The sequence below is a fragment of the Leucoraja erinacea genome, chromosome 5 (genome assembly GCF_028641065.1).
Source record: "Leucoraja erinacea ecotype New England chromosome 5, Leri_hhj_1, whole genome shotgun sequence".
In the NCBI taxonomy this organism is placed as follows: domain Eukaryota; kingdom Metazoa; phylum Chordata; class Chondrichthyes; order Rajiformes; family Rajidae; genus Leucoraja; species Leucoraja erinaceus.
Genome location: NC_073381.1, coordinates 1,465,535 through 1,488,064, shown reverse-complemented (window position 1 = coordinate 1,488,064; position 22,530 = coordinate 1,465,535). Strand labels below are relative to the sequence as shown.

General features: G+C 45.5%; 1 protein-coding gene and 1 pseudogene across 1 annotated transcript in view; one reads left to right on the top strand and one right to left on the bottom strand.

Annotated features, from left to right (window-relative positions):
- armc2 (armadillo repeat containing 2) overlaps nt 1-22,530 on the top strand; it is a 119,410-nt gene that overhangs the window by 37,121 nt on the left and 59,759 nt on the right. Inside the window, exons 7-10 of the mRNA XM_055634977.1 lie at nt 4,037-4,144; nt 5,025-5,200; nt 7,770-7,872; nt 13,049-13,272. Of these exons, the coding sequence (XP_055490952.1) occupies nt 4,037-4,144; nt 5,025-5,200; nt 7,770-7,872; nt 13,049-13,272 (611 nt within the window). The remainder of the gene's footprint in view (nt 1-4,036; nt 4,145-5,024; nt 5,201-7,769; nt 7,873-13,048; nt 13,273-22,530) is intronic.
- On the bottom strand, nt 17,456-17,563 carry LOC129697729 (U2 spliceosomal RNA; annotated as a pseudogene).

Sequence of the window (22,530 nt, the reverse complement as noted above, 5' to 3'; positions counted from 1 at the left end):
CTGATCCCCTTAGCCACAAGGGCCACCCTCTTAAATATAACCAATGAATTGGCCTAACTCACCCTCTGTGGCAGACAGTTCTGGCGAACTTCACCACTCTGGTTGTGTGAAAAAAGTTCTTCTTCATCTCTGGTTTTTCACAGGATTTCCCCCTTGACGAGACTTAAGCTGTGACCCCTTGTCCTAGACTTCCAAGGACATCGGGAGCAGATCTTCAAGGATCTAGCCTGCACAACCCTTAGGAATTTTGTAAGTTTACGGTGCCAGAGACCCCTCTTAATCTCCTAAATTCCAGAGAGTATAAACCAAGTCTATCCAGTCTTTCTTCATAAGACAGCCCTGACATCTCAGGAATCCATCCACACCAAAGATCCTATAGCGGAGCAAGATAGACCACTCCTGCTAAATGCAATGGGCTGACGTGTAGTACGCAACAAAACGGAACATGGGCCTTTTTTTCATCCATTTCCGTAACCGGACCCGACCCGACTCGCAGTGTAATCAACGTTGCGGGGGAACAGTTTGTGTTAATAAATTTAAATTCTGAAAATGAGGAGAAGATTTTTACCAAATAACTATTATCTTTACGAGGATGTTTCCGTAACCGGCTTCTGTCTGCGCACTAGTATCCTATGGGATCTTTGGTGCGGAGACGGAAGCCGGTTACAGAAATGGGGCCTTAAATTACCCATGAATCTGCCCATGACCGTACTGTCTTTTTCGTCGAGTGGACCATTTTGCTCGCTATAGGATCTTTGATCCACACTCCAAAGATGTACAGGTTAATTGGCTTTGGTAAAATTGTAAAAAATTGTCCCTAGTGTGTAGGATAGTGTTAGTGTACGGGCGATTTCTGGTCAGGGTGGAGCTTGCTGGGCCGAAATGCCTGTTTCCACCCGGTATCTCCAAAGTCCAAAGTATAAACTGCAGGTGCTGGTTTACAAATAAAACAAAACAAATTGCTGGAGTAACTCAGCAGGTCAGGCAGCATCTCTGGAGAACATGGATAGGTGATGTTCAGTCTGACCCAAAATGTGACCTATCCATGTTCCCGAGAGATGCTGCCTGGCATGCTTAGTTACTCAAACTCTTTGTGACTTTTATTTCTGTATTGCCTTTCATGGCCCCTTAATGTCACAATGGCTTTCACAACCAATGAAGTACTATTGAAATGTAGTTACCTTTATAATGTTGTAAAATGACTGCTTTGAGTTCTCTCAATAGAACTCCCACTAACAGCAGTGTGATAATGATCTGATACGCTAAGGGTTTTTGCTTGGTTGGTTGTAAATTATACCAACCGTAAGCTTGGTTGAATGTCAATTATTAACCTGGCTAACTTCCCTGCACCTCTTTGCAATAGTGCCTTGATTGTTTTTCTTCACCCACCTAAAAGAGTAGACACCTTGTTTGAAGAGCCTGACCTGAGACGTCACCTGTCCATGTTCTCCGCAGTTGCTGCCTGACCCGCTGAGTCACTGCAGCACTTTGTGTCTTTCTTCAGGCCTTGTTTAAATGTTTTATTAGAAATATGACACCCGAAACGATGAAGTACGTGCCTGAGTGCTACACGTGGGTGTCAGCAACGAATTTGTGCTCGTACTGTCTGATCCCGAGACGCAAATAGAAACATAGAAACATAGAAAATAGGTGCAGGAGTAGGCCATTCGGCCCTTCGAGCCTGCACCGCCATTCAATATGATCATGGCTGATCATCCAACTCAGTATCCTGTTCCTGCCTTCTCTCCATACCCCCTGATCCCTTTAGCCACAAGGGCCACATCTAACTCCCTCTTAAATATAGACAATGAACTGGCCTCAACTATGCCACTAACTGAGTCACAGCTGGCACAGAATTGTCCAACTTTGTTCAAATAGAGCACAGAATAATAAACAGGACAGAAACAGGACCTTCGGCCCACAATGTTTGTGCCAAACATGATGCCAAGTTAAACTGATCTCATGTGCCAGTACATGATCCATATCCCTTTATTCCCTGCACTTCCATGCACCTATGTAAAAGCTCCATAAAAGCCACTATCGTTCCTGCCTTCACCACCATCCCTGGCAATGCGTTCCAGGTCTCCAGCACTCTCTGTATCCCACAATATCCATTAAACATTCCCCCTCTCACCTTTATAGTTATGCCCTCTGGTGCTGGACTTTTCCACCCTATGAAGAAGGTTCGGTCCGTCTACCCTATCTACGTCTCTCATAATTTTATGTACTTCTATCAAGTCTCTGACCCCCTTCGCCACAAACATAGAAACATAGAAAATAGGTGCAGGAGTAGGCCATTCGGCCCTTCGAGCCTGCACTGCCATTCAATATGATCATGGCTGATCATCCAACTCAGTATCCCGTACCTGCCTTCTCTCCATACCCTCTGATCCCTTTAGCCACAAGGGCCACATCTAACTCCCTCCTAAATATAGCCAATGACATTGTTGGGCAGAGGGTCAGTTTTTGTGCTGTACTGTTCTATGTTTTATTTGAACAAATTAGGACAATAGACAATAGACAATAGGTGCAGGAGTAGGCCATTTGGCCCTTCCAGCCATTCAATGTGATCATGGCTGATCCTAATTTGATCAATTAGTGTTGACTGGGCTAAATTCGCTGGAATTTAGAAGGATGACAGGATATCTTATAGAAACATAAAACTCTTAAAGGATTGGACAGGCTAGGAAAATGTTCTAGCCTGGAGAAATGTTCCCGATTTTGGGGGTGTTTAAGAATGAGGGGTAGGCCATTTAGATCTGAGATGAAGAAACACTTTTTCACCCAGAGAGTTGTGAATCTGTGGAATTCTCTGCCACAGAAGGCAGTGGAGGCCAATTCACTGGATGTTTTCAATAGAGAGTTAGATTTATCTCTTAGGGCTAAAGAAATCAAGAGATATGGGGAGAAGGCCGGAACGGGGTACTGATTTTAGATTTCAGCCATGATCATATTGAATGGCGGTGCTGGCTCGAAGGGCCGAATGGCCAATTCCTGCACCTATTTTTCTATGTTTCTATTCTGAGTAGTGTAGTGGTAGAGTTGCTGCCTTACAGCACCAGAGCGTTGGGTTCGATCTGATTCAAGGGTGCTGTCTGTATGGAGTTTGCACGTTCTCCCTGTGGCCGCGTAGGTTTTCTCCAGGTGCGCCAGTTTCCTCCCACACTCCAAAAACAAGCCGGTTTGTTGGCTAATTGGCTTTGGTAAAACATTGTAAATTGTCCCTACTGTGTCCGTCTACCCTATCTACGTCAGGATAGTGTTATTGTATGGGGTGATCGCTGGTCGGCACGATCTCGGTGGGCTGAACGACCTGTTCCGCGCTGTATCTCTAGAAGTCTAAAAAAATGTCTTAACCTCCGACGCTCCAGAGAAAACAATCATAGGTTTTCCAATCTCTCCTAGTAGATGATACCCTATAATCCAGACATTGTTGGGCAGAGGGTCAGTTTTTGTGCTGTACTGTTCTATGTTTTATTTGAACAAATTAGGACAATAGACAATAGACAATAGGTGCAGGAGTAGGCCATTTTGTAAGTTTCTAGGAGATTGAGGGGATCTTATAGAAACTTTCAAAATTCTTAAGGGGTTGGACAGGCTAGATGCAGGAAGATTGCTCCCGATGTTGGGGAAGTCCAGGACAAGGGGTCACAGTTTAAGGATAAGGGGGAAATCCTTTAAAACCGAGATGAGAAGAACTTTTTTCACACAGAGAGTGGTGAATCTCTGGAACTCTCTGCCACAGAGGGTAGTCGAGGCCAGTTCATTGGCTATATTTAAGAGGGAGTTAGATGTGGCCCTTGTGGCTAAGGGGATCAGAGGGTATGGGGAGAAGGCAGGTACGGGATACTGAGTTAGATGATCAGCCATGATCATATTGAATGGCGGTGCAGGCTCGAAGGGCCGAATGGCCTACTCCTGCACCTAATTTCTATGTTTCTATGTTGAGAGTAATTGCAATATATTTTAGTTCAAAGTAAATTTGCAAGCTAACTTACCACAAGAAATTAACACTTCATATAATTTTGGGCTTCAGAATTGAAGAGTGGATCAAGACCACATGAAGAAGAAAGTGAAGAAGAGATTCTGTACTGGAATATGAAGATCCAGCCTATTCTTGACGAACTTAAACCTCTAAGCAGTGGTAGGTATATATATATATATATATATATAATTTAATCATTTGTAGGATTATTCGTCAACTGTCATTGGAAACTTATTTTAAGTTAGAAACAAGGAACGGTAGATGCTGGTTTACCAAAAAAGACACAAAGTGCTGGAGTAACAGTGGATCAGGCATCTTCTCTGGGGAACATGAATAGGTGATGTTTCTGGTCGGGGCTACACAATTTGCAACTCGAGTTTCACAATTTACAACTCTTTATCCTTTTTGGCCTTACAACTGTCTTTTCATCCCGGGCCTTTGTCCAACAATCTACCTATCAAACCCCCCTCTCACTTGTGTTCACCTGATACCTGCCATGATCTGTCCTGTCCCTCCCCTTTTCCAGCTTTCTTTCCCCCCTGCAATCAGTCTCGAACTAAAATGTTACCCATTCCTTCTATCCAGAGATGCTGCCTGTCCCGCTGGGTTACTCCAGCATTTTGTGTCTGTCTTCAGTGTAAACCGGGATCTGCAGTTCCTTCCTACATGAAGAATGTATCTAATATGTGCAGAGTAGACTTATTTAAGAATAAGGAGGAAGCCATTTAGAACAGAGACGAGGAAACACTTTTTCTCACAGAGAGTGGTGAGTCGGTGGAATTCTCTGCCTCAGAGGGCGGTGGAGGCAGGTTCTCTGGATGCTTTCAAGAGAGAGCTAGACAGGGCTCTTAAAAATAGCGGAGTCAGGGGATATGGGGAGAAGGCAGGAAAGGGGTACTGATTGGAGATGATCAGCCATGATCACATTGAATGGCGGTGCTGGCTGGAAGGGCCGAATGGCCTACTCCTGCGCCCATTGTCTATTGTCTATTGTCTATTGAGTATGTACAAAGTAAAGGTATTACTTTTTTCTGACCAGGCAACAGTGTGGAACATCTCTGTCAAACATGTTACAGACTCCATTATACACTGCAAGAGGGAAACATGCTGGGCAAAATGTGTAAAAGGAGAGCTCTGCTTTTGAAAACATTGTATAAACTGGTGGATCTTGGCTCAGACAAACTTTCCATCGAGCTCGCAAAACTCATATTAGCGGTAAGTTTCATTCTTTACAGAGTTCCATTCCTGGCCTTTATCTAAGTTTAAGAACATGCACCTCACGGTAGGCGTGGCGACTCTCGTCAGCAGCGGCCTCTGCAGCCCGTCTGCATTTTTATTATTTTTTGTCTATGTTTCTATGTAGATTTTTTGTTATTTTTTGTGGGGGTGTGTGTGTGGGGGGGTGGGGGTGGGGTGGGAGGGAGGGGGTAACTTTTAAATCTCTCCCTGCACGGGAGACCCGACCTTTTCTTTGTCGGGTCTCCGTTGTCGTTGGGGCTGCAACGAGGAGCGGCCTCCAACAGGAAGACCGGGGGCTCTGGTGCCGACGACTCACCTCACCGTCGCGGAGCTGGCCGAGTCCGGAGCGGGTGGAGCGGTGGTGGAGCGCTGCTGCTGCTGCGGCCCGACCTCCGGAGATTCGGAGGCTGCAACTGCGGGTCTGGCGGACGGCGGCACCGGGAGCCCGCGGGTCCCTGGAGGGAGACCGCTTTTCAGGGCTCCCGCAACGGCGACTTCTCCCGCCCGAGTTGCGGGGTCGAAGAGTTCCTGGAGCGGGGCCTTACAGCACCGCCCCGCGCGGCTTGGAATGGCCGCGGGACTCTGCGAGCGCCCGCCGGGGGCTCTAACATCAAGAACCCGGTGTGCGACCTTGCATCACCCGGCGTGGCTTTAATGGCCGCGGGACAATCGCCATCGCCAGCCGGGGGCTTTGACTTTGACTCTGACATCGGGGGGGGGGAGAGTGCAGTGGAGAGATAAGTTTTTTTGGCCTTCCATCACAGCGATGTGATGGATGTTTATCTATAGTAGGTTGAGTCTTGGGTCTATTTGTTTGTAGTGTATGGCTGCAGAAACGTCATTTCGTTTGGACCTCAAGGGGTCCAAATGACAAATAAATTGAATCTTGAATTTTGAATCTTGAATCTCAAATTCCATGAAGAGGCTTAGATTCTGTCGTCAGTGGCAAGTGAACGGATGTCATAGTTAAGTACACATCTGTTTACCTACAAATTTTCCATGATGTTGAGTTTCGAGTTTGGAGATGCAGAATGGAATCAGGTCCTTCAGCCCACCGAGCCCACACCGACCATCCGTCACTAGTTCCACATTATCCCACTTCATTATCCCACTTTCTTATCCGTTCCCTACACACTAGGGGCAGTTTACAGAGGCCAAACGACTTACAAACCCACATGTCTATGGGAAGTGGGAGGAAACCGGAGCACCCGGAGGAAACCCACGTGGTCACAGGGAGTGCATGCTCCACACATCCAGCACCCGATGTCAGGATCGAACCCGGGTCTCTGGCATTGTGAGGCAGCAGCTCTACCAGCTGCGCTACTGAGCCACCATGGATCCTGTTAGTCTTCGTCAGCTATTGTGGTACAATGACTTCTACAGGACAATGTCATCAAATTGAAGGACCGCAGTTTGATGTACAGGTTAGAACTTTTCAGAGGAAATGTCCTGGACTTGAACATTTACCCTGTACATCTTCCCGTTGGTGCTGCCTCACTAGTAGAGCATCGTAAGCACTTTGGATTTTTATTATGGTAAGTTCATAATAGCAGAATTAGGCTATTCGGCCCATCTAGTCTACTCTGCCATTCAATCAGGGCTGATCTATCTTTCCCTCTCAATCCCATACTCCTGCCTCTTCCCCATAACTTTTGACACCCTAACTAATCAAGAATCTGTCAATCTCCACCTTAAAACTATTAAATAACTTATCACCACAGCCTTCTGTGGCAATGAATTCCACAGATTCAACACCCTCTGACTAAAGAAATTCCTCCTCATCTCCTTTTTAAATGCACGTCATTTTATACTGAGGCTATGGCCTCTGGTCCGAGACTCTCTCATTAGCGGAAACATCCTCTTCATATCCACTCTAAGTAAGTAAGTAAGTTTATTGGCCAAGTATTCACATACAAGGAATTTGCCTTGGTGCTCCGCCCACAAGTAACAATATGACATACAGGGACAGTTACGAGTGACTCAGAAAACACTAACCATTAATAATAATAAAACATTAATGATAAAACATCATTGATCAAGCATGTGAACCAATAAAATGCCAGATCAAAGGGAGGCTACAGATTTTTGGCTGTTTAGTAGAGCAAAGCTGTTTTTATGTCTGGCTGTAGCAGCTTTGACAGTCCGGAGTCGCCTTCTAGAGGGAAGTGATTCAAATAGTTTGTGGCCAGGGTGAGGGGGGTCAGAGATGATCTTGCCCGCTCGCTTCCTGGCCCTTGCAGTGCACAGGTCATCCACGGAGGGAAGGTTGCAGCCAATAACCTTCTCTGCTGATCAAACGATTTGCTGCAGCCTCCAGGTGTCGTGCTTGGTGGCTGAGCCAAACCAGACCAGACTCTATCCAGGCCTTTCACTATTCAGTAGGTTTCGATGAGGTCTCCCCTCATACGATTAAACTGATGGAGGCCAGAGATTATAGAATTCCCAATTACCACCATATTGCAATTTTGAGAAGGCTATAATTAGTAATATTTGGACTACCGTATCAAATTAGTCACATCTTTGTATTTTGTTTCTTTACTTCCAGCTGAAAGTAAGTGGAAAAAATCTTCTTAATGTCTCTAAATTGATGTTCAAAGTTAGTAGAAGTGAGAACAATGATGCTCTCTTCCAAAATGATGAAATCTTGGGTAAGTTACGTGTTGCTAAAAATACTTGTCTTCTAAAAATAGTCTTGGCAGGAATTGTTGTTGTGTAATGTCATATAATCTACAATTACATGTCATATGTATCTTTAAAGCATTGTGTGGTGTCCAGGACAAAAGAAATAGAAGCATAAGTGGCTATTTGTTCCTCAAGCATGCCTTGCAGCTCAGTAAGATCCAACGTGACCCAATGCTTTATCTCTAGACGCTTTCATTCCCCTCGTGAAAATCTATGTCTCATTGGGTTATAGATGTCAAACAGTCATACAGCACGGAAACAGGCCCAACTCGCCCATGCCGACTAAGATAATAGACAATAGACAATATGTGTATATTGTGTGTTCTGTTGCTTTTTATTGGTGTGGCAAATGAAATTCATCGTATGACAATAGACAAGAGGTGCAGGAGTAGGCCATTCGGCCCTTCGAGCCAGCACCACCATTCACTGTGATCATGGCTGATCATCCCCAATCAGTACCCCGTTCTCGTCACAGTTTAAGGATAAGGGGGAAATCTTTTAGGACCGAGATGAGAAAAACATTTTTCACACAGAGAGTGGTGAATCTGTGGAATTCTCTGCCACAGAACGTAGTTGAGGCCAGTTCATTGGCTATATCTAAGAGGGAGTTAGATGTGGCCCTTGTGGCTAAAGGGATCAGGGGGTATGGAGAGAAGGCAGGTACAGGATACTGAGTTGGATGATCAGCCATGATCATATTGAATGGCGGTGCAGGCTCGAAGGGCCGAATGGCCTACTCCTGTATCTATTGTCTATTGTCTATAACTATAGAAGTTGGTGAGGCTAAAAGCTGATAAATCTCAAGGATCAGCATTCCTGAGTTTTGAAGGAGGAGGCTTGAGAGATAACATAGAAACATAGAAACATAGAAAATAGGTGCAGGAGTAGGCCATTTGGCCCTTCGAGCCTGCACCACCATTCAATATGATCATGGCTGATCATCCAACTCAGTGTCCCGTACCTGCCTTCTCTCCATACCCTCTGATCCCTTTAGCCACAAGGAACCTAGTACAAGCATGCATTTATGTAAGTGGATTATTTACAGGTTATCTCTGGTGTGATATCACTGAGATGTGTGACAAAAGACAATAGGTGCAGGAGGAAGCCATTCGGCCCTTTGAGCCGGCACCGCCATTCAATGTGATCATGGCTGATCATCCCCAATCAGTGTGCTTGGGTCCCAGCAATCTATTTATTTGACAAGGGGAACAATTGTTACATTTTCAAGTTTGCTGATAAACTGAGCTCGGCAAGATTGTAATAATAGAGGTGGATGTAAAAAGGCTTCAGAGGGATATAGTCAATCCAAGCCAGGGGGTAAGAACATGACATATGGAATATAATGCAGAAAAAGTGGACATCTTCTTTGATTAGAGTAATAGAAAAGCTGAGTTTTGGTGAAGTGGTGAGAGATTGGGTAATGGTGATGAGCCATGATCATATTGAATGACGGTACGCAGGCTCGAAGGGCCGAATGGCCTACTCCTGCACCTAATTTCTATGTTTCTATGTTTAAAGGGTGGATGGTGTGCTAATGTATAAACTGATATGCAAGTCTTTTTCCCTTACTTAAAAATAAAATCAATGAAAAGGTCATTGAAATTTCCCCAGGATCACCATTAGTACCACCATTCTGAACTTTGTGGCACTTTGATAGACACAAAGCAGGAGTAACTCAGCGGGTTAGGCAGCATCTCCGGAGAAAAAGGCTATGCGACATTTCACGTCGCGTCACTTCTTCAGAACGCAGAGTCTGAAGAAGGCCCCCGATCTGTAACATCACCTATCCTTTTACTCCAGAGTTGCTGCCCGGCTCACTGAGTTACTCCAGCACTTTGCGTCTATTTTGGTATAAGGCAGCATCTGCAGCTCTTTCTTTCTACATTCTGCCTTGGGTTTTACTGAACAGATGGGCATTGCCATCTGCTGGTAATAACTAGAAAAATACAAGCCTCTAAATGAAATACTTTAATTAGTGCCCTCATGAATCATATGCATTAAAAACTATTCATGTAAAACATAGAAACATAGAAATTAGGTGCAGGAGTAGGCCATTCAGCCCTTCGAGCCTGCACCGCCATTCAATATGATCATGGCTGATCATCCAACTCAGTATCCCGTACCTGCCTTCTCTCCATACCCTCTGATCCCCTTGGCCACAAGGGCCACATCTAACTCCCTCTTAAATATAGCCAATGAACTGGCCTCAACTACCCTCTGTGGCAGAGAGTTCCAGAGATTCACCACTCTCTGTGTGAAAAAAGTTCTCCTCATCTCGGTTTTAAAGGATTTCCCCCTTATCCTTAAGTTGTGACCCCTTGTCCTGGACTTCCCCAACATCGGGAGCAATCTTCCTGCATCTAGCCTGTCCAACCCCTTAAGAAGATAGCTATGCTTTCTCCATTATTCTTTCTTTTTTTGCCTCCAACTTGAAAAACTGCAATTTTAAATTGAGATGAAGCATAGATACATAAGGAAATAGGTGCAGGAATAGTCAGTCCACCTTACCTCACAAGCCTGTCCCACTATTCAATATGGCCATGCCTGATCTGCTCCAGCCCTTATCTCTATTCTGTGTTAGTTCCTCTTGTGACCCTCAATTCGGTGATCTTCCAAATTCAACAAAAAAATTATCAGTTGGTTCCTGTCCGAGTGAGTTTAACTTTGCATATATTAATGGTTTGAACATAAACCATGCGACATAGATCAGAGGAACACACGAACAGGTGCTTTACCCCACGATGTTTGTGCTGAAAGCATAATGCCAAGTTAAACTAATCTACCCTGCCTGAACCTGATCCATCCCCTACATATCCATATGGCCATCTAAAAGCCTGTTAAACCTACATATCCATATGAAACATAGTCCAAAGCAAGCGCTGTCTGCGGAGGGCGCTCAGCATCGCCAAGGACTGCTCTCACCCCAACCATGGACTGTTTACCCTCCTACCATCCGGGAGGCGCTACAGGTCTCTCCGTTGCCGAACCAGCAGGTCGAGGAACAGCTTCTTTCCGGTGGCTGTCACTCTACTCAACAACGTACCTCGGTGACTGCCAATCACCACCCCCCCCCGGCCACTTATTATTATTTATTCAAATCGTTTGCTATGTCGCTCTTCCAGGGAGATGCTAAATGCATTTCGTTGTCTCTGTACTGTACACTGACAATGACAATTAAAATTGAATCTGAATCTGAATCTGAATCTGAATTTGAACATAGAAAATAAGTGCAGGAGCAGGTAATTTGTCCCTTCGAGCCAGCACCGCCATTCATTGTGATCATGGCTGATCATGATCATGGCCATATCATTGTGATATGGCCATCTAAAAGCCTGTTAAACCTACATATCCATCTGGCCATCTAAAAGCCTGTTAAATTAAATCCTGGACGGCACAATGGCGCAGCGGTAGAGTTGCTGCCTCACAGCACCAGGGACCCAGGTTTGATCCTGACCACGAGTGCTGACTGTATGGAGTTTGCTCGTTCTCCCTGGGATCACGTGGGTTTTCTCCGGTTTCCTCCCACATTCCAAAGACATGCAGAGTTATAGGTTAATTTTCTTCTGAAAATTGTCCCTAGTGTGTAGTATGGAACGAGTGTATGGGTCATTGCTGGCCGCCGTGGATTCGGTGGGCTGCCCTATCTCTAGAAATAAAACTGAAAAAGCCACAGCTGTATCTGGCTGCCACCACCAGCCCTGACAATATGTTCCAGGTCTAGAAACATAGAAACATAGAAATTAAGTGCAGGAGTAGGCCATTCGGCCCTTCGAGCCTGCACCGCCATTCAATATGATCATGGCTGATCATCCAACTCAGTATCCTGTACCTGCCTTCTCTCCATATCCTCTGATCCCCTTAGCCACAAGGGCCACATCTAACTCCCTCTTAAATATAGCCAATGAACTGGCCTCGACTTTTAAAGGATTTCCCCCTTATCCTTAAGCTGTGACCCCTTGTCCTGGACTTACCCAATATCGGGAACAATCTTCCTGCATCTAGCCTGTCCAACCCCTTAAGAATTTTGTAAGTTTCTATAAGATCCCCTCTCAATCTCCTAAATTCTAGAGAGTATAAACCAAGTCTATCCAGTCTTTCTTCATAAGACAGTCATGACATCCCAGGAATCAGTCTGGTGAACTTTCTCTGCACTCCCTCTATGGCAATAATGTCCTTCCTCAGATTTGGAGACCAAAACTGTACGCAATACTCCAGGTGTGGTCTCACCAAGACCCTGTACAACTGCAGTAGAACCTCCCTGCTCCTATACTCAAATCCTTTTGCTATGAAAGTTAACATACCATTCGCTTTCTTCACTGCCTGCTGCACCTGCATGGTATATACCATCCTCTGTAAAAATACTTGCCCTACACATCTCCTTTAAAGTTTGCACCTTTCACCTTAAAGCTATGCCCTCTAGACTTTGATATTTCCACCCTGGGAAAATAAAGGTACTGACTGCTTTTAAGTATGAATGTAACCCCAGAGGTTTGAATGTAACAGGTGTATTTGTTTTGAGGTGCATTATACTCTCCCCAACATCTATTCTATAATGCACATATTTAGCAATATTAGTCATGGAGTCATAGAGCATGGAAACAGGCCCTTTGATCCAACGTCCGTGCTGACCAAAATATCTCATCTACACTTGTTCCACTTGCCTGCGTATGGCCCATATCTTTCTAAACCTTTCCTATCCATATACTTGTCCAAATGTCTTTTAAATGCTGTTATAGTACATGCCTCAACTACCTCCCCTGAGCTCCTTCCATATACCCACCACCCTCTGAGTGAAAAAGTTGCCCCCCAGTTTAGTTTTGTTCATAGTCAAATGTACCAAGATACAGTGAAAAGCTTTTGTTTCGTGCTAACCAGTCAGCAGAAAGACTATACATGATTACAATCGAGCCGTCCACAGTGTACAGATGGATACATGATAAAGGGAATAACATTTAGTTATTGAGTCCTGAAGATTTAAATATTGTAGTCAGATTTCTGAAATTTCTGAAATTTCTTCCATTGGTCCTGTTATTAATGCATTTTTAAATAATTGCCCAAGAATTTACAATGTAAGATATTAATTATTTTATTTTCACGTTAAAAAAAATATTGAACGCTGATTGAACACTGCATTTTTTGCAGATTATCTTTTGGAGGTCTTCAGGTTTGCAGACCCACTCAGTAACATCGATGCTTTTTTGTACTTTATGGGAACAATCAAATTCCTCACTGGGAATGTGATCTTACTCAAGGACCTACTCAACAAAGGTTTAGTTGAGTCTTTGGTACAGTTAATGAAGGAGATAAACGATGCTAACAGAACAAGTGACACATACTTTTGCAGCTCTGGGCACTTACTGGTCCAGGTCAGTAACATTTAATTTGTCGTATTTACATGCTGATATTTTTCATGGTCACCACTTTGACAGCAGGTAAGTTATGCGAAAATATTCCTAGATAGACAAAAATGCTGGAGAAACTCAGCGGGTGAGGCAGCATCTATGGAGCGAAGGAAATAGGCAGGATTTCGGGCCGAAACCTTTCTTCAGACATACATATTCCTAATTGTTTTTCCACACAGTGTCCATGCATTGATGTTCATAGGAGCAGAATTAGGCCATTCGGCCCTTCAACTACTCCGCCATTCAATCATGGCTGATCCCCTATTAATAGCAATTTAGATTCATAGATTCATAGAAAATAAGTGCAGGAGTAGGCCATTCGGCCCTTCGAGCCTGCACCGCCATTCAATATGATCATGGCTGATCATCTAACTCAGTATCATGTACCTGCCTTCTCCCCATACCCCCTGATCCCCTTAGCCACAAGGGCCACATCTTACTCCCTCTTAAATATAGCCAATGAACTGGCCTCAACTACCTTCTGTGGCAGAGAATAGTAAGATTAAACGAGAACTTACCAGTTTGAAGTTTGATCTGTATTTTATGAGGAGTTACGATGAGGGATTTCGTGAAGAACCCCACTTCCACGCATGCGTGTCATACTTCAAAGCAGCGGTGTGAGGTCACAGGAACCTATAATGATCTAACATAGTAAGATTATCAAAGAGATACCAGTTTTTGATATGATCATACGAGGGTGGGAGCGGAGGGCACGAAATCCCTCATCGTAACTCCTCATAAAATACAGATCAAACTTCAAACTGGTAAGTTCTCGTTTAATCTTACTATTTTACTTCGGAGTCACGTGAGTGACTTCGTGAAGATTTCAAAGCTCTGTGACCTCATGCCGTGGAACGAGTCCATGCTTCACAACTGCCTTGGGTATTGGGAGAGAGCATCATTAGTAGTTTTAAAACACAATTATACAAAGAGTTGTGTGGTATAACGAAAAAATATAACACTTTTTAAAATTTTGAGAATCATAACCCTGTAACCTATCGGGCAAATTATTTTGTTGAACCTGAAATGTTTTCTTAATACAATGATGGCTCCAAATAAACTGGTTTATTATACAACCTGTGGAAAAACCCTTTTTTAAAATGACCCTCCTGCCATTCTGGGGATTTGGTCTGTGGGTACCTGTACAATATTGCTGCGGATGTTGCTGCAGTCCTGGTGGAATGAGAGTTGGAACATCAGTGTCTATTCCTGCCATTTTGAGCCACCTTGATATAGTTTGAGTCGTGACCCTATCATGCAGTTTCTTGTAAGAGATAAACAACTCCATACTCTGACCTCGAATGTTCCGAGTATATGCTATGTATTGTTAGATGTGTCTTGTTATACACAGTCGTTTGCCATATGGGTGTACCATAAAATCAAACCCTAGACCCGAGGAACCCGATCTGTTTTCTTTTATTAAATCCTGTATGACAACACCAGTTTCTCGGTGAGATGATCAGGGAGTCCAGGCTCTGTTTGCTTAATGGCTGGACTTGTTGTGCGGTAAATAACACCATGAGCATAACCATCTTCCTGGTCTGTTACTGAGGTGACAACGCTGTTATGAGCTACAAGCTCCTCAGCATGTTGAGAAAACGACACCCATGTCCCAGATTTCGGAGTACCTGGTTTGCTTACCAGGGGTGCGCTCCCACCGCGTGCCGTTCCGATCCTTGTGATAGGTAATTGGAGAGTGCACTTGTGGCACTATTAATGGCACTGTAGCTCCATCGATTATCCTAATGGAGGCTTGTTAAAATCCCAATACGGCCAGAATGTTTTTGGCCGAGATTGTTGTCCAAGCAGTATATGCCCCATTTCTTGATGTGTCCAAGGTACTGCTTCCATGTTGACAGTCTTAGTGCAGATGAGATGAGATTCATCGTCCTGTCTGACAGTATAGTGGGTCTGTTAGACTCTACAAATCAATAAATCCATAGTGTTATGGCATGGAGTCTCCAGTCACTGGATAAATCAACAATTTTTTTTTTTTTTTTTTTTTTTTTTTTTTTTTTTTTTGGCAATGTTCATAGGGAACATGGTTCTAACACCATCCCCTGTAAGACTGAAAACCATGATTGAGAAGGTCAGTCGGGTACTCTGAAAATTCTAGATGCCGAGTGTGGTTGAATTTACCCTAGTACCCCATTGATGGGTCCGAACGGGGGAAAACCTCACCCTATGGCTTATTTACATAACAATGCCAAGCTGGTTTACGAATTTTAGTACATAATATTGGGGCTAATGATTGCCCCTTTTTAAGCTCTATATTGCCAAAGTTCCTCTATTGAGTCAATGCCTGCCATATAGAAACCCGCAACTGACACCAAGTCTTTATCAATAATAAGAGCATCCATCTTAAAATGAATATCTAGAACAAATGTGTTTAGGGTTAAATCAATGATAATCCTGCAACCCTACTCTATTTTATTTTAATAAATATGTTCAATCCAATCTTTCGTGTACAAATCTTGTAGCACCATGTGGGTTTTAGATTGTTTGGTTTATGTAAGGACAAAATGCCCTTCTGGTGTATGATGTACTGTGGTTATTGGGATGAGAAAAACCCTATCAGATAACCCTGAATACTGCTGAGATTATATGAATCTGTAGTGATTATATACCATACATAACTGTAGTGTTGCAACCTCCCCTGCCCTCGTAGGTCCCTATTTTAACAGAAGAAAATAAGGTTCTGGTTTAATATTTCTTGTTCGGGGTTGTGTGGGAGGTTTAGGCTTCCGCATCTTCCAGGGTGGCCGCCCTGGCCATACCCTAAAACGGATCCTGCAGGTTATATTGATTTCTGACACTGCTACTGGTATGAGCCACATTTTTTATGGCCTTGCCTGTGGCTGGTATCATGCTCCAAAATAGGTCCTTGCGCTGGCCTTAATGAGCCCCAGTGTCTTGGCTTAGTCCACACACGGTTCTTTGTTTGCAAATGGTAGCATTTTTGGGGTCCTAGTGCTGGCTGAATGGCCGCCTTCCACTTGTAGTTCAGGTCATATTGCATATTATTAAACAGATCTAGTGCGTCTTGATGGTCTTTGGTTACCTACGTTTAGTCCAGGGTGCGGGTGTATGCTATGATGCCTTCCGTCAATCCCTTGAAGGTTCTCTGGATCTTGAGGTCCTGGTTCCTGATGTTCGTCCATATGCTGCCAAATGCATTGGTTTACACTGGGCACCTGTAATGCCTCACCGTTGCCAGGTGGCAGATGTCTGGCCAGTGTTTGTAAATTTTTTCCCTTGTTGGCGTATGTGGCCAGACATATAGTAATACTATTGCCATCCTGGATCCAAGTCTACCCATGTTTGACTTGGCTAAAGTAATCAGCCACCATGTCCAGCAGAGTCCCTGCTGTGTTAGGATCATGGGACGCTGTATTACCAGGCTCTGGCCCATCAGGGTCCTGCCTACTCTTTTTTATAGAGTTAGAGATCTCTAGGGTCCCGCACGGGGTACCCCTGTGGGGCTTAACTGCTGCCCACTTGTCTTTTGTTCTGCGGACCCCTCTTGCAAGTCAACCCAGAACTGACCCACAGTGCTCCCCTCTGATGGGGTAGAAGCATTGTGCAGCCCTCAAAGAGGTACTGCTGTGGTTTTATCACGTTGGAGCAAGGCTCCATACACCGCTTCTTCCCGCTCCAGCCCTCTCGGGCGCTGGTTGCCGGTGGTTTTATGCAAAGTCGGACCCTTCTGAGTCCACTACCTTGTTTAATTTGTGTCTAGCCTACCGCTCGGTCACATGGATCTGGCCGGTGCGGGCCCGACATCGGGCACAGCTGATCCCACTACGGTTGATCCAAGTGCCGCTGGCTGCTGCTGGCTGCCCGCTGTTCCATGGTCCTCCTTCTCCAGTTTTGTCCTTCCTTCCGTGAAGTGGATATGGCCCGTGAGGGGGATAACTGGCACAGCTGCTTCCATCTATTCCTTTAACCTGGCTTCAACGCTCTCAGCACTCCTGGCTGCTCCTTTATCTTAGACCCCTGGGACCGACCCCCGTACTGACGGTACTGGTCCCTAGTGGTCGTTGCAGCCGGCCAACCCCACTCTAATGCCCTCAATTCTGGGCACTCCTACTTATATGGTCCTTAGCTAAGGGACATATAAGACATTAAAACTGATGATAACAGCTACTATAGTTTTTATTTAATATATATGGTCCGTAGATAAGGGGTGTATCAGATATTAAACTGATAAGAACAGATACTACACTTGATCTTAGCCAAAAAGCCGAGAAGCGATTATTGTAACTAAAACCCCGATGGGACTGACCCTGGTACCACATACTGGTCCCTTGTAGTAGATTGCAGCCAGTCAACTGCAAAGTCCTTTGCTGTCGAGAAATGAACTTTCTCACCATGCTGGAGCGAAGTTGGGCACAGGTGTTTTTCCCTCTCCGGGAATCGATGTGCCCATGCTGCTCCTGCCGTTGCCAGCTCCTCACGAAGTGCCAGCTGCCACTGCTGCTGCCTGTGCTGCTGCCACTGTCTGTGCTCCTGCCGCTGTTAGTGCTGCTGCAGCTGCCGGTGCTCCTGCAGCTGCCGGCTCCCACTGCTGCTGCCGCTGCCGCTGCCGCTGCCGCTGCCGCTCCTCCGTGGTTCTCCCGCCGACCTTACATGGACCTGGTCCATGTCTGCACCTAGAAGGTAAGTTGAAGGAAACGCAGGGTCTCTTACCTGCTGTTCCCGACTTTCCTTCTCCCGCTGGTGACCGTCGTTCCCTGTGTCGGGTTCGAGCCGCTTGGACCGACCCCGGTGTTCACGGGCCTGGTCCTTCGCGGCAGTTCCGCAGCCGGTAACCCCGGCTGTACCTATGGATCCCCTGGACCCTGGGCCTTACCTTTTGAAGAAGGTTTTCAGCCCGAACGTCCCGTTCCGACTCCATCAGTGCCGCTGCACTCGCTGAGTGTTCCGAGCCCCTCGCTGGTCCGAGCTGTCTGTCCCGCAGCCTCTGCGCTGGCTGCTACCGACTGCTCCCAAGCCAGTCTCGTTTGAGACTGGCATAGGGACCTTTTTTACTTTGCTTCCCGCCCGGCCGAGAGGTGAATTTTGCCGGTGCGGGAGCAAAGTCGGGCTCAGGTTGTTCCCCTCCAGGGAAACTCGTGCTGTTGCTGCTGCTGGCTGCTCGCCCTCCACGGGTCTCCCCGCCGGCTTTCCGCAGCCACCTAAAAGTAAGTAGTAAAAAAGGAACGCAGAGTCTCTTACCTGCTGTTCCCGACTTTCAAATTCTCCCGCTTGGGGAACGCCGTTCCCCCCTGTGTGACTCGTTGCAATGCGTGTAGCGATATGTCACGCATGCGTGGAAGCGGGGTTCTTCACGAAGTCACTCACGTGACTCCGAAGTAAAATTCCAGAGATTCACCACTCTCTGTGTGAAAAATGCTTTTCTCATCTCAGTCCCAAAGGATTTCCTCTTTATCCTTAAACTGAGAGATTTGATTAAGAACATCCAATTATTTCATTTTACATGTACATTCTTACTAGATTTTTAGTTATGCTTTTAGTCTTTAGTATTTTTAAACAATCAAGGTGGTGTGAAACAGTTATTACCTATTCTGTTCCACTGCCCAAGGCAAATTCAATTTAAACAAGGGAATGAATGCAAGATCAGACATCAAAGTGGCTATTTAAAAAAACTCCTTCTGTGTAAATTGCATCAAAATATTCCAAATAAGATAAATACAGATAATACAGATATACTCAAATCTTTTAACTTTTCTCAAAGCAACCAGTGGATGGTGCTCTTGTTATGCACAGACAAGTTTAAGCGCCTGAGGACTGATCCCTGCTATATCTTTTTCTCGTTTGTTGTAACAAATAGAGCTATCACTGCTGCTTACAGTCTACAGAGATACTGTTTACCCATATAAAGCAGTGTTTAATTAGATTGAGTGGCAGTTGTTAATGTTTTCACCCCCCCCCCCCCGCTGTCTTGGGTGTAACAGAGAAATTCCAATTGCCTTTCTTGGCATCAACCTTGGATCATAAGATTGTTAGAAACAGGTGCAATGATAGAGCATGTATTCTCTCGAGGCAGGTCTGTCTTTCAGTGGTATTACCATTGATCCACTTACTGCTTCACATTCCAGCCTGATATCTATATTTCCCTTGGTGTTCAAAACAAATCTATTGATCTCAACTTCAATGTACAATCCTGCCATAGCTGTAGGGGACTAAGAATTCTACAGGGCGGTTCAAGGGTGAGTTTATTGTCACATGAACCAATTTAGGTACAGTGAAATTCGAGTTACCATACAGCTATACCTGTACCATAGAAAAAGCAACAAGACACACAACCACATAAAAGTTAACACAAACATCCACCACAACGGATTCCTCACTGCGATGGAAGGTAAAAAAAGTTCAATCTTCTTCCCTGCTTTGTTCTCCCGCGGTTGGGGCACCCGAACCTTCCGTTGAGGGGCGATCTTGCCTCCCGCAACTGACGGCCGAGCCCTCTGTGTCGGGGCGATCAAGCTCCCGCACCCGGGTGACCTCAGCTCCCCGCGCCGGGTGATCAGACTACCTATTCGGGGCTAGTCGAACCTCCCGCGGCTTGGAGCTCCCCGACATCAGTCTCTACCCGAGACTGCGAGCTCCTCGATGGTGAAATCCGCAGGCTGCGGTTGGAGCGTCAATCCCAGGCAAGGGACCGCAGGCTCCGATGGCAAGTCCACGGCCCCGCGGTGGGGATCAAAGTCAGTCTCGAGCAAGGCCGCCAGCTCCATGATGTTAGGCCGCAGAGCAACCGGAGATACGATCTGGAAAAAAATCGGCAAAGTAAGAGATTGAAAAAAGGTTTCCCCCCCCCCTCCCCACGCCCGCCCCCCACATAAAACAAACCAGAGAACATACACAAACTTTTTAAAACACACAAAAAATAACAATAAAGACAAAAAGACAGACAGACTGTAGGCAAGGCAGCCATCACCGACAGCGCCACCTAGCGCAGCGGTAGAGTTGCTACCTCACAGCACCAGAGACACGGGTTCGATGCTGACTATGGGTGCTGTCTGTACAGAGTGTGTATGTTCTCCCTGTGACCATGTGGGTTTTCTCCGGGAGCTCCGGTTTCCTGCCACATTCCAAAGACGTACAGGTTTGTAGGTTAATAGGTCTCTGTAAATTGTCCTGAGTGTGTAGGATAGAACTCGTGTACGGGTGATTATTGGTCAGCGTAGACTCAGTGGGCTGATGGGCCCACGCTGTAACTCTAAACTAAACCTCACAACTCTGATTTGCGGCCAACCTTTTATCTTGACATTGTGTCCTAGTTCTAGACACTCCAGCCAGAGGGATCTGTACTCTGTCAGTTCCGTTCAGAATTTAATATTTTCTAAGAAGATCATTGACCATTCTTCTAAAATCATGTTATGTCCTCATGTTCTAAGCATGCTATATTATACTACATTATCCTTCAACCTTTTCATCCCTTGACAGGGATATAATACTGAGGCTTTTAAGGCGCTGGTCAGACCGCATTGGGAGTATTGTGAGCAGTTTTGAGCCCCATATCTGGGGAAGGATGTGCCGGCTCCGGAGAGGGTCCAGAGGAGGTTTACGCGAATTATCCCTGGGATGACTTAGTTAACATACGATGGCCGTTTGACGGCATTAGGCCTGTACTCGCTGGAGTTAGGAGGATGAGGGTGGACCTCATTGAAACTGACCGTGTAGGGGAAGGCCTGGATAGAGTGGATGTGGAGATGATGTTAGACAGTAGACAATGATTGTCAATAGACAATAGGTGCAGGAGTAGGTCATTCGGCCTTTGAGCCCAGCACTGCCATTCAAACATGGCTATGTTTCTAATAGTGGGAGAGTCTAGCACCAGAGGTCATAGCCCCAGAATTAAAGGACGCATGATTAGAACGATGAGGAGGAATTTCTTTAGTCAGAGGGTGGTGAATCTGTGGGATGTATTGCCACAGACGGCTGTGGATTCCAAGTCACTGGATATTTTTGATTAGTACGGGTGGGTGTCAGGGGTTATGGGGAGAAGGCAGAAGAATGGGGTTGAGAGGGAAAGATAGAGATCAACCATGATTGAATGGCTGGGTAAACTTGATGGGCCAAATGGCCTCATTCTGCCCCTGGAACTCATGGGCGTATGGTCTGTGATGCAGCATCTGATCAAATCAAATCAGGACTTTCCATCTGCTCCCATTTATCTAGAGTGCATGTGATAGCTCCAAAGACAATAGACAATGGGTGCAGGAGTAGGCCATTTGGCCCTTCGAGCCAGCTTGAGGGAGTGCAGCGTAGGTTCACCAGGTTAATTCATGGAATAGCGGGGGTGATACTTTACCCTTCCATATCTTTCATTTCCCTCTCCCCTGACTCTCAATCTGAAGAAGGGCCTCGACCTGAAACGTCACTCATTCCTTCTCTCCAGAGATGCTGCCTGTCCTGCTGAGTTACTCCAGCATTTTGTGTCTGTCTTTGATTATGTTGCCTGTTCTTCTGAGGCAACGTGAAGTGTAGATGGAGCCAATGGTGGGGAAGTTGGAATGATATTCGTAATTTTAAGGAGCAGAATTAGGCCATTTGACCCATCAAGTCGACTACATTATTGGAACAATATTGGAAAGCCATGCCTGGAAGGATGCCTGGATTCAATGACCTTCCTGTGTCTGATTCCATGTATACAGTTCACTGACACTCTGATCACGCATGGCCCAAAGTGATCAATACTTCTAATGCAAAACAAAAACTGATCAGGCAGGTTTGAAATTGATCTCGTCACCAACCTTACTGGACACGAAGTGGATCAAAATAGACAATAGACAATAGACAATAGGTGCAGGAGTAGGACATTCGGCCCTTCTAGTCAGCACCGCCATTCAATGTGATCATGGCTGATGATCCCCAATCAGTACCCCGTTCCTGCCTTCTCCCCATATCCCCTGACTCCCCTATCTAGTTCTCTCTTGAAAGCATCCAGAGAACCCACCTCCACCGCCCTCTGAGGTAGAGAATTCCACAGACTCACCACTCTCTGTGAGAAAAAGTGTTTCCTCGTCTCCGTTCTAAATGGCTTACTCCTTATTCTTAAACTGTGGCCCCTGGTTCTGGACTCCCCCGACATCGGGAACATGTTTCCTGCCTCTAGCGTGTCCAAGCCCTTAACAATCTTATATGTTGCAATGAGACTTCCTCTCATCCTTCTAAACTCCCGAGTGTACAAAGGAGGTTGGACCAATTGGTAGT